Genomic DNA, 12,216 nt, shown 5'->3' on the forward strand with positions numbered 1-12,216 from the left:
ATTTGGACTAAGTCCAAGAGAGACGTTGAAGAAGACGGCCAGGTCAAGAGAGTTAGTTACAGATAACTACTCAATACGAGCCGTTCCGAGAATTGGGGAGATGAGTCATCAGATAACAGCTCTATCTGGTCCGACAAAGAAGGAGCCGTTATTCCAAAGAGACTCCACTCACTCCTCAACTATGGATCCAAAACTTAAGGAATCGCCGCCTTCAGGTAACCTCTATATAAACCCACCTCCTACATGGAGAAAGGTACGAGAACTTTCATCTGAGTACTTACTCATTATGTTCTTGAGAACTCTCTCAAGAACCATTATTGTTGCCTAAAGTGGTCCCTTGAGCGTGCGGAGGCGGTTCCCCGGCCAAAACTAGGCCGGACCGTTCTTGCTTTCTTTGTGTGTGCAGGCATCCCAGTTATTCCAACTTGGTTGGAGAGCTCTTAAGGTGGTCATCTCAATATCCGGCTCTCGAAGAAGTTCTAGACGCAACAGCCAGTTACCAAACGACTGAAGTTTGACGATATGTCTTACACTCTTACCTAAGGAAAGATATTTTGTTGGGTTCGCTACCCAGTGAACCGGGCGAAAGGGTGAAATATCGGTAATACTTCACCTCAAGTTGCGTTTTAAACTTTTAAAATAATATATAATATGAATATATAATCAATTATATATATAATATAAATAGGCAAACGTTAGTTTCATTGTGTTAAGTGTCAACGGTCATGTTTTAAAATATAAAAAAATAATACCTAATAGTCAAATCATGACTCCCACTCGTCAAGTCAGACAAGAGATGTCAGTAAATTTTTTTTTATAATTTTATGGTCTTACATAAACCACGTGTGTGGTTCACATGATTCAAAATGCATATATTGTTCATCTTCCTCCTCCATCGTTACCTCAAAGTCGTTGATGTTCCATGGACGGGTGGTGTTGCAACCTACAAGTTGGCTTACGACGATGGTATTATTGCCGAAAATCGTCTGTTCGGCGAGAAAAATGCGAGAAATCGGTGATATCCTACCAATCTTGTTTCGGGGGCTCTTTTTGGTTCGGTAATTACTGATTGTTGTAAAACAGAATATCATTATGGACAATCATATAAGACAAATAAATAAAGCAGCAACATAACCATGAAACTTATCTTGTTTCAAATGGCATGAATGATCCAACTGTAGACTCGCAAGTTTGGACGGAGTTGAACCGACCTCGCAGTGGTACTTTCTTTAAGGTATTGACTCGTGCCGAATAATAGTTTGCACACAGTTGACGCTAAAATTGCTTTTCACCTCCAAGATCAGTCCACCCCCCCCTCCATCAAGGTTACAGTCGAAAGCCACGTTGATGGACTAGGGGATCCGTAAGGCTCATATTCACCAATTGGTTCCCAATGACACAATTTAAAGAAAATCCAATGCTTCTCAGGAAAAAAATTTTATTGCACAATAATAAATAAAACATCTCCCACTTTTATATAGAAGAGTAAGAGACACCACTAAAGGTTGTCTCCCAAAGAACAAACCTCTACCCTTAAGGCATGTTTGTTAGCAAAGACACCTATTGGCCATTTAGGTGTCTTTTAGAAAAAGACTCATTCTTTAGGAAAATAAATTGTTTGAATTTTCAAATAAAACTATGAAAATTACCAAATTTCGACAATATATTGTTCCATGTTCTTTCCATGCTTTCGACTTATTATACACAATGACAATGACCACGGTCACACGTCAAACAAGACTTCTAGACTTTCAAGTTCGGCAGCCGGGCAGGTATGAACCGACTTCGCAAATGACTCTCCCCTAGAGTGGACTCGTGATGAGTAATATTGTTTACCAACAAATTGATGAATAAAATTATTTTTTATTTTAAATTTAAAATATATTTTTTTAATAAGGTTAAATAGTCAGAAAGCGACCTTTTTTCCAGGGAATAGGGAATGTATGGTTCATGTTCATCTTGATTCTTGATCAGATTTTGATTATTTTCCCATTTTGACCAGGTGGAGAAAATTTTATTTCTTAATAAATCACGTTTTTTTTTCTGTTCAAAAGTTAGCGTTTGTTATGAATAGGTACAACAGGCAATCACTCAATATAATGTTTAAAAAGGATAAAACATGGTTTTATGAATTAAGATCCCTTGTGTGGGGCATCCCATTGTTGGATGTCATGCCGTGGTATTCGGGATTCAACCCTGATACCCCTGGCAGAGCATCAATTGGATAGATGCTTGCACGAACGCCCTGCTCAGATGTAGAGAATTTGAATCCTCGTTTTACAACTCCAGGAAGCGGGTAAATGAGTGCTGGATATGGGAGCATGGTCTTCACATAATGAAGAAGCTTAAGAAAGGCATGAAATTGCTTGTTTACTGACCCCAAAACCTACTCTGAAACTTGCATATAAACGGTTTTTAACTTTTATTTTGTTAGGATGTCAATTTTTTTAAGAAAATACATCAATTCAAAAATTAGAAAGAAACTTGTTTAGAAATTTAAAGTCAACCTCAAGAGATTAAATCAGTTGGAAAAAACTAAAAACCAACATTTCATAGAATAAGATTAGGACTTTAAATTTTTATGAGATCATGAACAAAGCTTTGTCGTATATTTAAAATTTTAAATAGACATAAAGATATCCCTAGAAAAAAAGGATATGTTACCTTTCATTTACATGGAAAAGAAGCATGTGATTTGCTTTGGCTCTTATATTAGTAAAGGATGTCAATTCTTAAACTAGAATTCAAATTTGGTTAGAATAATCAAAATTGACATTGGGATTAGTTCAATTGATAACGACTAATACTTTATAGTACAAGGTCAAAAGTTTGAATCTCTATCAAGTCAAAAGCAAAACCTGCAATAAATAAGAAAATAAAATAAAATACATACCTGCCCATGAAGATGCACCTTGTCATATGTCTAAATATATTTAAAACCATCCGTATAGATGTAGTCATTGATATAACATGAGTTTTCTCAAAATAAAAAAAAAAAATACAACATGAGTTTATTTTACAAGAAGATCATAATCATGACTAAATCAATATGACATCATATATAATATTTTTTTCTTTTGATGAATCTTATAAAATACTCTGTTATATAAGATCCAATAAAAGGAAGGGAATTTCAAATTAATGCATATAATATGGTTGTAGGAATTTTTTTCTCCTTTTTTATTTGTTAAAGAGGGTTTTTTTTATATATTAGAAATGGAAATATTATATATGCCATTAACAAAAGTAGAACCTATGACCTAATTCATTAAGAAGTGTTAGTCTTACTATTTTGACCAATCTCAGTGTTGGCTTAATAGGAAAATAATTGCAACCAAAAATTTTCATAGATGATTTAATATTCTTCATCTGCCACATCAAAAGTGTTGTACTTCATATTCCATGGCTCTCCAACAAGTTTTCTTCCTCACAATGTTTCAAGATAGCCTGGTAAGCATTTGAATTTTCTGTGTCTTGTGACCATAAAATTTGAAGAAGAGAAGGTTTTGAATTGGGGAGTGGTATGCAGCTATGACTCTGTCAATTAGAAAAACATGGGTTCAATTTTAATTTTTTTTTTTTTTTCATTTTTCTTTTCTTGGATTCTAATTTGAATTTGGAAATAATGGCCACTTGGGATGTCAAATGGTTTTACAGTAGAAATGAAACTACCACATCTAGCCAAGAGGTGCAGGAACTTGGTTGTTAGGCGAGAATGATGGGCAGGACATCGGTGGAGGAGGGACTGGCTTACGGAAATGTAAACTCCACATGTGGTCCTCCAAATGAGATTGGGAACTTGGACCTTCAGGAGATATGTTGGTGAGGAACACCTAACCGCTGGAGGAGGGAGTGGAAGGGAGGGATTGAGCTATAACAGAGTATAATCTTGTAGGGGCTTACGACTTTACTAAATAAGATGGTAGGAGTTGCAATTGGGTCTTCCAAGACTTGCAGTTGGTGATTGGAGAAGGGAGGTTCAAGGGTAGAATTCAGCAATAAGAATATGTACATGTTAAGAGGAACAAAATAGATGATGGTCACTTTTGTGAACTTAAACCTTACTCTGGATAATTTTGTAAATCAGAACAACCATTCATCAACCCTCAGATTACAAGTTTTCCATCAAACCATGACAGCACCACGCATCCACCCAATGATTCATACAGAAACATTTACAAGCACCCTGAAGCTAGCTAATACATCATCCCTTCTGGCAAATATTAACAGTAAATGCACTACCATTTGCTGAATCGAATCCTCCCAACAGAAGTTAGCCAAGAAGCAGTGAAGACTCATTTTCTTCTTTTCCCAGTAGAGGATGAGTTGGTCTGGGCACCAGATGAGAAGGGCCAATTCAATTCTTGGTTAAGACGACCTGCCACGCACTGATGGAAAAGAGGGACAATGATAAGGCAGCCAAGGCTTCATCGTCGAAGAAGAGGAAGTGGCTGAGTGGGAATTAACTGTGAAAGTCCCAAACTCTTCCAAAAGTCAGAACTTTTCTAAAGAAGCACTGCAAGGCTGCAACAGTGCAGTGGCCACAGGGGAGAATTGCCTTCGTAGGGGTTTCAGATTGGAGGCTAACTCAGGCAACTTGAATCAACTGAACGTATATTGCTCAACTGCACATTCGTGAGAGCAGTATGGATGGGATCAAAACTGAGTGGTTGGTTCAAGGATTGACAACTATCTCTTGCGGGGTGGATGGGGAATGGCATCACTTCGCAGCACTGGGGAAGGACAGGTACAAAGAAATACAAAGCACCTTTACTTCCTCCTCTGGTTCCTCCAGAAAGCAAGAAATGACGAGTTGTTTGGCATCCGTAAATGAAGTGCTGAGGATGTAATTCAGCAAGCACACAGAGCAGCCAGGGAGTTGGATGAAGCTGTGCAGAAGACACCTTCATCTGGAAGGAATGAAGAGGGAGAACAAAAGAAGCACCTAGTATGGTCACCAATACGGCTCCCAGGTTTACTTGTAAAATCAACTATGATGCAACTCCTACCAAAACCGGGGAAAGGAGTGGCCTTGGCTTTGTTATCAGAAACAGGAAGGGGAACCAAGACTAGCGAAGTCACCGGGTATAAAATTCCGTGAAATTGAGGTTGGAGAGGCACCAGCCATCAGATAGGGACTTTTGAAGAAATAGGGCAAGGTTTGCCATATTCCACTAACTGGCGAAGAGATCCAATATCTAACCCAGTTGCTTCATCTCTTGAATAAATTGGTGTTTTGACCCCCCCCCCCCCCCCCAAACACCCAAGGAGCAATAAGCCTTGCTGTAGATTGAATAATGGCCTAGGGACAGTCAAACAGAAGAAACATGCACACATCACAGTTTAAGAAATCAAAACCAACCTGGATACCGGCATATGACAGTTCGATGCAATTAATCAGGTTCCCTTAGGCAGAACCTAACCATGCTCTTCAACCCAACCTGAACACCATTTCAGGCCTCAAAATGATATAAAAATCAATCACCATATACCCCACACATCCATAGACAAAATGGAATAAGTTCAAGCATAATTTTATCTCTTTCTTTGTCCAGAATGTACAACAACATATATGTTTGAAGCCCTATACAAGTTCCCCTGAAAGAACGAAAGTTGGTGATGCCAAAGCATCAAAATGATAGAACACACAATACGTCCAGTGTAGAGACAAAGGCTGGAACCCAATAATTTCAGCTGAATGAAAAACAGAAAATACATGATAATAATATAATTAAGGTGAAAAAGAATATCATCTTCTCATATCATTCTCTCTCCAGTCATGCTTCTTACGCCTACACCTGTGATGAGCTTTATGGTCTGAAAATGTGTTCTCCCCAACTATTTCCATGTGACGATCTGTAATTTATGAAGAAAAGAAAAGAGATAATGATAAACATTGCCAGTCCAATCAGATAAAACCAGGGATCTGGAGTACCAAATACCAAAATATCAGACATTATTTTCCAGACATGTACCAGAAGGACACTCCAGCAACCAACACCCAAATGGTGCACAGATGCAAAAATGTGTTATGAAATAAACTATAACCTAAGCCAGCAGAGGAGATGACGCCCCAGCATAGTTCATACAAATGCTGAGAATGACAAGATCCCCAGATGCTGGTGCAAAGAAGTTAGAACTGAAGACCTATAATCCAGCTTTCTGGAGGCTTGATGACAGTCCATTCACTGTCATGTCTTTATCGGTATCAAGAGCCATTTTCTTATTCTAATTTGCTCTCCTTTTTCCTTTTTTTTTTTTTTTTTTTTTTTGGGGGGGGGGGGGGGGGAGGGGAAGGGGTTGAATCAAGTGAAAGAACACATGCATTAAATATATATATATATACATCCATTTGAGCTAAAACGCATAAGTCTTGACAACAACAATATGCTCGAGCATCATTCTTTTTCTCCAGTCCAATCAATATAAGGAGCGAAAAGCAAAGATAAGTTTGGATTCACACATTCTAGCTCAGTTTGCACCAAACAATACAACGAAAAAGAACAATGCATCAACAAACCATGGGACCACCTATATAGATGGGAATTCATGATAGATGAGCATGCAACAGAATATGCATGCAAATGTCATATGATATATGGTAAAATAATGCATACACAATAACATTTCATACCTAAGTTTCACATTAAAACATTGTGTCTGTTTATTAAACTTCTAACATTCAAAATCATAGCCTATCAATACCCCCAACAGCATTAAATCTGTTTATATTAAAATATCATATAACATTATCACATTGACAATAATAACAGCAATAAGAATAACAAAGTGTGTGCCCTGTGCCCAGACACAAGGGGGGTGAAATGACTGCCTCACCTCCCACAGAATTCGCAAATGACACCCCACTTGATGCCTCAATATGTGTGCAGGAGCCATGCTCCCTGAGAGAGCACTTTCCCCAGTAATAATTAATCCTTCATAGTCAATACATTAGTTATCTGGTAGCAGTGGACGGAGATGATTTGGATCCAAAGCCCAGGCCAAGTATGCATATATATGCAGCAATAATAAATACCATAAGCTCTACGTGGATAACAATCATATTGTGGGTAATTGCAGTCCACATGGACAATCACTGACCCTCATAGACTTGGAACACTTATGTTTGGAACAGATTCCTTCAGAAAAGAAGAGGAACCACAACGCAACCCAGGGTTAACAAACTCTGATTCTGGGCAGCTATGAATCCACTAGGATGATGAAATTCCATAATATAAAGATTAATGTCAAATTTGTAATATCTATCAGCACTTCAAGAGTAAAGTTTTCAAGTGAAAGGACCAAACTAGAATTAAAAAAATTGAGAGCGGAGAGCTTACTGGAGTTTAAATGAGAATATACACAAAATAAAACTATAAATAGGGAAGATCACCGAGTCTTGCAATTTTAAAATCGAACCAGAAAAAGAGATACATGTTGTGGAATCAAGAAACATAAGAAGCAAAAAGAAGATGAACAGTAGAAGATAAGAGGCTAAGATAACATAACACCTGGAAAAAGCAGATCATAACAAGAAAGAAATCAGGACTGGGATATCAATCCCATATACACTGCTCAACCACAAAAAAAACTACTGAGAAAACTCAAAATTATTTCTTCAAAACATCCTTAATTGACATGAGGGATGGGTTATATTACATATATAAAAACTTCCTAAACATTTTTAACTAAATTCATAACAAGAGAGACTCTTAGTCACTCTCTCTCCACACACACACAATTAAGTACATAAACTCAAAACAGAAATCTTAAAAACCATTTAGTATTCAATCTTACTCAAACACTTGACTAATAAGTGATGAGGACATCAGTGGGCAGTTCCGAGTTTACCAGCGACGCGTAGAGATCATCCCACGACAGCATCTATGTGGATGGATGACGAGTTTGGAGGTTATTGGATTGCTAGGGTCCTATGGTTCGATGAGGAGCGCAGCTCATAGGCAGTTTGTCATGTTATTTTCCTTAGTCTTAGTGGGTTGGGTAGTATAGTTTGCTTTTGAATTTTTTGAATTTTATTTTTGAGCCTTTGTGGGCTGAGCTTAGAGTGCATTTTGGCCCAATTTTGAATTAGTTTGGGTTTGGGTTATATTTGCTACTTAAGTTGGAGTTATCTTAGAAATTAAGCATGTAGGGTTGTGAGTGATTAATTCTATTATTTAAATCTTTTATGGGACTCATTTTTGGCAGCATGAATAAATGAAAAAAAAAAAAAAACTCTCTCTCTTTTGCGCAGATTTCCCTTGGCGTGAATTCCTCACTCTCTCAGGTAAGTTCTCTTCTCTTCTCCTACTTTCTCTCTTACGTGAATTAGGCTTCTCTCCTTTTCTTTTCTTCTCTAGATGCTATCTTCTCTCTTCTTTCTTTGTATTGTCTCTTTCTATTCTTCTCTTAGATTTTTTTCTTCTTTCTTTCCTCCTCTTTTTCTTCTTTTCTTTTTCTCCTTCTCTATTCTCTATTCTTGTACAACAACCTTGCTGTATTTCTCCTTTCTAACCCTACTGTCCACTCTGGTGTTTCATCACTGCCCAGAAATTCTTTCTTCTATTATTTATGTTCCTTGGTATTTTTAACCCCTGTTTGCAGCCAGAACCAGCAGGTAAATTTATTAAGTCTTTTCTTAAATATTTCTCGTTTTATATTTCTTCCTTTTTGCAATAGTTTCTTTAAAACAAAACTTCCAAGGTTTCCTTTGCATTGTTAATTGCTGAATTCTTTGTTAGAAATCTGATATTGACTAGGATGGCTTTAATTTACTTTAAGTTTCTTAATACTCTTGCATTCTTAGTGTTATGGTGTCAATATCCCCATCCCCTTGTTTCTTTATTGATTCTTGTTTAGTTGTGCTCATCAGTTAGGACTTATTGTGCTTCTTTCTTTGCTTTAACTGTCTTATATGCATGCTTAATCTCAGAATCCAGGTGCTGCAATTCCTTTTTCTTTTATTACCTGTCAAGAATAGGTGTCCCATTCTAAGAGCCTAGTAGTCCACTTTGTAGGTACCCTAGTTTCTAGGTTTCCCCTGCATCAATAAGCCTGTTCACTAATTTCACCCCCAACTTAATGTGCTTGCAAAGTAGGCTTATTACTATGAAACCCCAACAAAGTGAAAGCTCATGATGTAGGATGGGCAATTGGTCAGATCTAGTATGAATCTTACATAAAAGGTAGAGTTGACAGTTCTCCAAGGGTTCCCTCATCTGGGATCCATGTGGAAGAGGATCATGTTGGCCCCATAGGACAGTTTGATGCATTATCTCCCTTCAACCCTCGAGAAATGCAGCAAAAGGAAGAAAAATCCATAGACCAATCCATAGTCTCCATAGGGTAAGGTACGGAAGTTCAAACTAGATATCACAATGATGAATGATAATATCCCATGATACCAAGCCAATTCCAACAAACTTATTGAATGTTTCCCATCAGCATGCATCCAGCAGCAATTGAACCTATGATTTAGTGGATGACGGTATTCCATGATAGCAAGCCAATTCCAATAGACTTATGGAATGTTCTCATTAGTGTGCATCCATCAGGAATTAACCATTCAGTCATCTCAGTAATCAATTGTTTTTGATAGCTCATATACTGTTGTTCTGACATTGATCTGATTCAATATAATCGAAATCATATCAATCTCCACTTCTTTCTTTCCAAACTGACTCATTTCCGATTGAATAACGACAGTTTCTATCTGAGGTAGTTAGTTGTGCAAGCATTAATGATTAAGAAGTAGTCATTTATTGTACAGATTGTGTATCAATTGACTATAACTAGAGAGATGCACCCTTTATGAGTTCCAAGGTATTCTTTTCAGGGATTGATTATTCTAAAGAAACTAGTCTAAATAATTTCACAATTCATTTACGTAGTAATTAGAAAAAAAAAAAAAGGAAATATGAGACATCTAAGTTGTACACGTATATAGAATAAAAGTATAAAACTACCAAAGGTCAGTTTGAGCTCATTTGACCACCAACAACACTGTGTGGGCCTCCCAAGCTTGCAAATGCGGCCCACATAGGATTAATGCCTAATGCAACTGCATCAAACTTTATTGTTTTCATTGACATCAAACGATTTAAAGCTTGTGACGATCCCATTAACTTGTATTTCTCCTGCAAGCATGAGGCTTATCATAACCATTTGGTACTATAGGTTCAAACTAATGACAATACAAGTACCACGCTGATCTAAATTAGCTTGAAATCGTAAAGAGATGGATCCATACAACTAACTTAATGATCAACTTTACCTATGAAAGAAAGACATAAACAGAAATACAGAATACTTAGCTGGACCCAAACAGTTAGCTGGCTTCACCCATGTCTCATATAAAATACTAACTGTCTCCTTGGAGGGTAATCAAATCAAACAGAATTTACCCATGTCTCATATAAAATACTCACCGTCTCTTTTAAGGGTAATCAAATCAAATAGAATAAAAAATTAAAGTGCTTATGCAGGAGGTCTACGTTTACTTTTAACACTGAGGGCCATACATCATGCAAGATGGAATTCTAATAAGCCAACAACTAACATAAACTATGAACTTATTTCACTAAAGTATTTATATAGCATAGCTACCTTGTGCTTGAGAACTACGAAGATATTGCAGATAATCCTGTAAGGATCTTAAGTGAATGTGAATACAGTAGGGAAATGATTGATGAGGAGTGAGGAATTAAAATCTGTACTTGAACAAAAAGAAAATACAAATATTTACTGAAAAAATTTAGGCAATAAACAAAAAATTTTAAGTACCTCCAAACCGATTGTCCCAGAACATCAGCCGCCCATCATCCTCTTCCTCGTCGAACTCATCACCATAGCCAAATTCCGCATCCCCTCTGTAACCAGGTTCACTTCCATAACCAGATTCATTACCTTGAGAATCAAAAACCCCAGCTTGCCAAGAAGTATAACCCAAATTCTCTCTTTCCCCATTTACACTGTCCCTCAGATCCTTTCTAGAAGGCTTATTAGCCTCACTAACATCCGATGCCCAGCTACCTTCCCCATTATGCACAAAAAACTCCCCACTCGAATCAGTGCCAGCAGCAACAGGGAAGTCAGAGCAGGTCGCATAAGCTGCGGAAGCTCCGACCGAGCAACATCGACGGGTCACACTCTTGTCGCTACTCCGACCGGAGACGGATCGAGAGCCACGGCGACGCCGTTTCCGGGCCAACCAGGGAAAGTTACTTCTCTTGTAAGGACCCCTTGATGTCCTCTCGTCTTCAATCAAGTTCATCTTGGAGATGTCGAGATTATCGATCGAGAAACTGGTGGAACGATCAGAGAGGCAAGGCCTCTTGCTGTGAATGACGCCATTGGGAGGGGTAGTCACGGTACTGGAAGTGGAGTAGGGTTTGGGAGCGTACGGATCTGGCTCAAGGGTTTTGGACTGAAAGGGCTTCCAGCTATGGAAGTGGAAAGTGCAGGATTCTAGAGCATGGCGTGAATTCAAGGAGGATTTGTGAGTCATTTTGGCAGAGATTTTTAAACAGTAAACATCTTTTCCGCTTCAGTGAGCTGAAGAAGAGATTTTAAGGATCGACTGGTCAGAGTGGAGATTCGAAGAAAGCTCGAAGCATTTGCTTTTTGAAGTCTTCAAAGCTGTGTTTTCTGCAAGCGATCTTTCACTTCACCTGAGAGTCTGAGATTACCCATTTTTCTGGAACCTCGCTAGCCATGCCTTCGCAGTTCGCACACACAGACGGTATTAGTTAATATTGGGAAAGGGATCTCTCTTCACCATCTAAGCACGGCTCTCACGGTCTCACGACTCTCATCTCATTCTCACCCAACATGGCGGGAAATGACCATCCCGCCCCAGAAAATGCATATTCCACCCGTGAAGGATTTTTTTTATTCTTTTTTGGGTAGTCCGTGAAGGGTGATTTTTAGGCTAGTGCGCTGATGTGGTTGTTCATCAAATCTTGAGGTTCATTGGTATGAAAAAGGCATTAAATCTTATTTCAGTTTTTTTGAAACGAAAAAGGCAAGTTACCTTAAATCAAGAAATGTTTGTAAGATCGTAGTTCAACTTTCTCACTCCAAGGCTTTTTAAAACCCCCACTAATTTGGTGGGATTTTGTGAAAAAGTTTAAAAAAGTGAAAAGTAGAACCCACCACTATCACTTTTCCACAAAACTCTTTCTTTTCATTTCTTTCTGTCTCACTCCATTGCACATG

General features: G+C 38.0%; 1 protein-coding gene across 1 annotated transcript; it reads right to left on the reverse strand.

Moving 5' to 3' along the window:
- Positions 1 to 5,294: 5,294 nt before the first annotated feature.
- On the reverse strand, positions 5,295 to 11,770 carry LOC149010745 (LYR motif protein). The gene is made up of 2 exons (XM_089163326.1): positions 10,783 to 11,770; positions 5,295 to 5,856 (listed from the first exon to the last, which is right to left on the reverse strand). The coding sequence occupies exons 1-2, from the start codon at positions 11,504 to 11,506 to the stop codon at positions 5,750 to 5,752; spliced, it is 831 nt and encodes a 276-aa protein (XP_089019452.1). The 5' UTR covers positions 11,507 to 11,770; the 3' UTR covers positions 5,295 to 5,749.
- Positions 11,771 to 12,216: the final 446 nt, after the last annotated feature.

This window comes from Hakea prostrata, chromosome 7 (genome assembly GCF_041222555.1).
Source record: "Hakea prostrata isolate BN-2017 chromosome 7, UWA_Hpros_2, whole genome shotgun sequence".
Lineage (NCBI taxonomy): Eukaryota > Viridiplantae > Streptophyta > Magnoliopsida > Proteales > Proteaceae > Hakea > Hakea prostrata.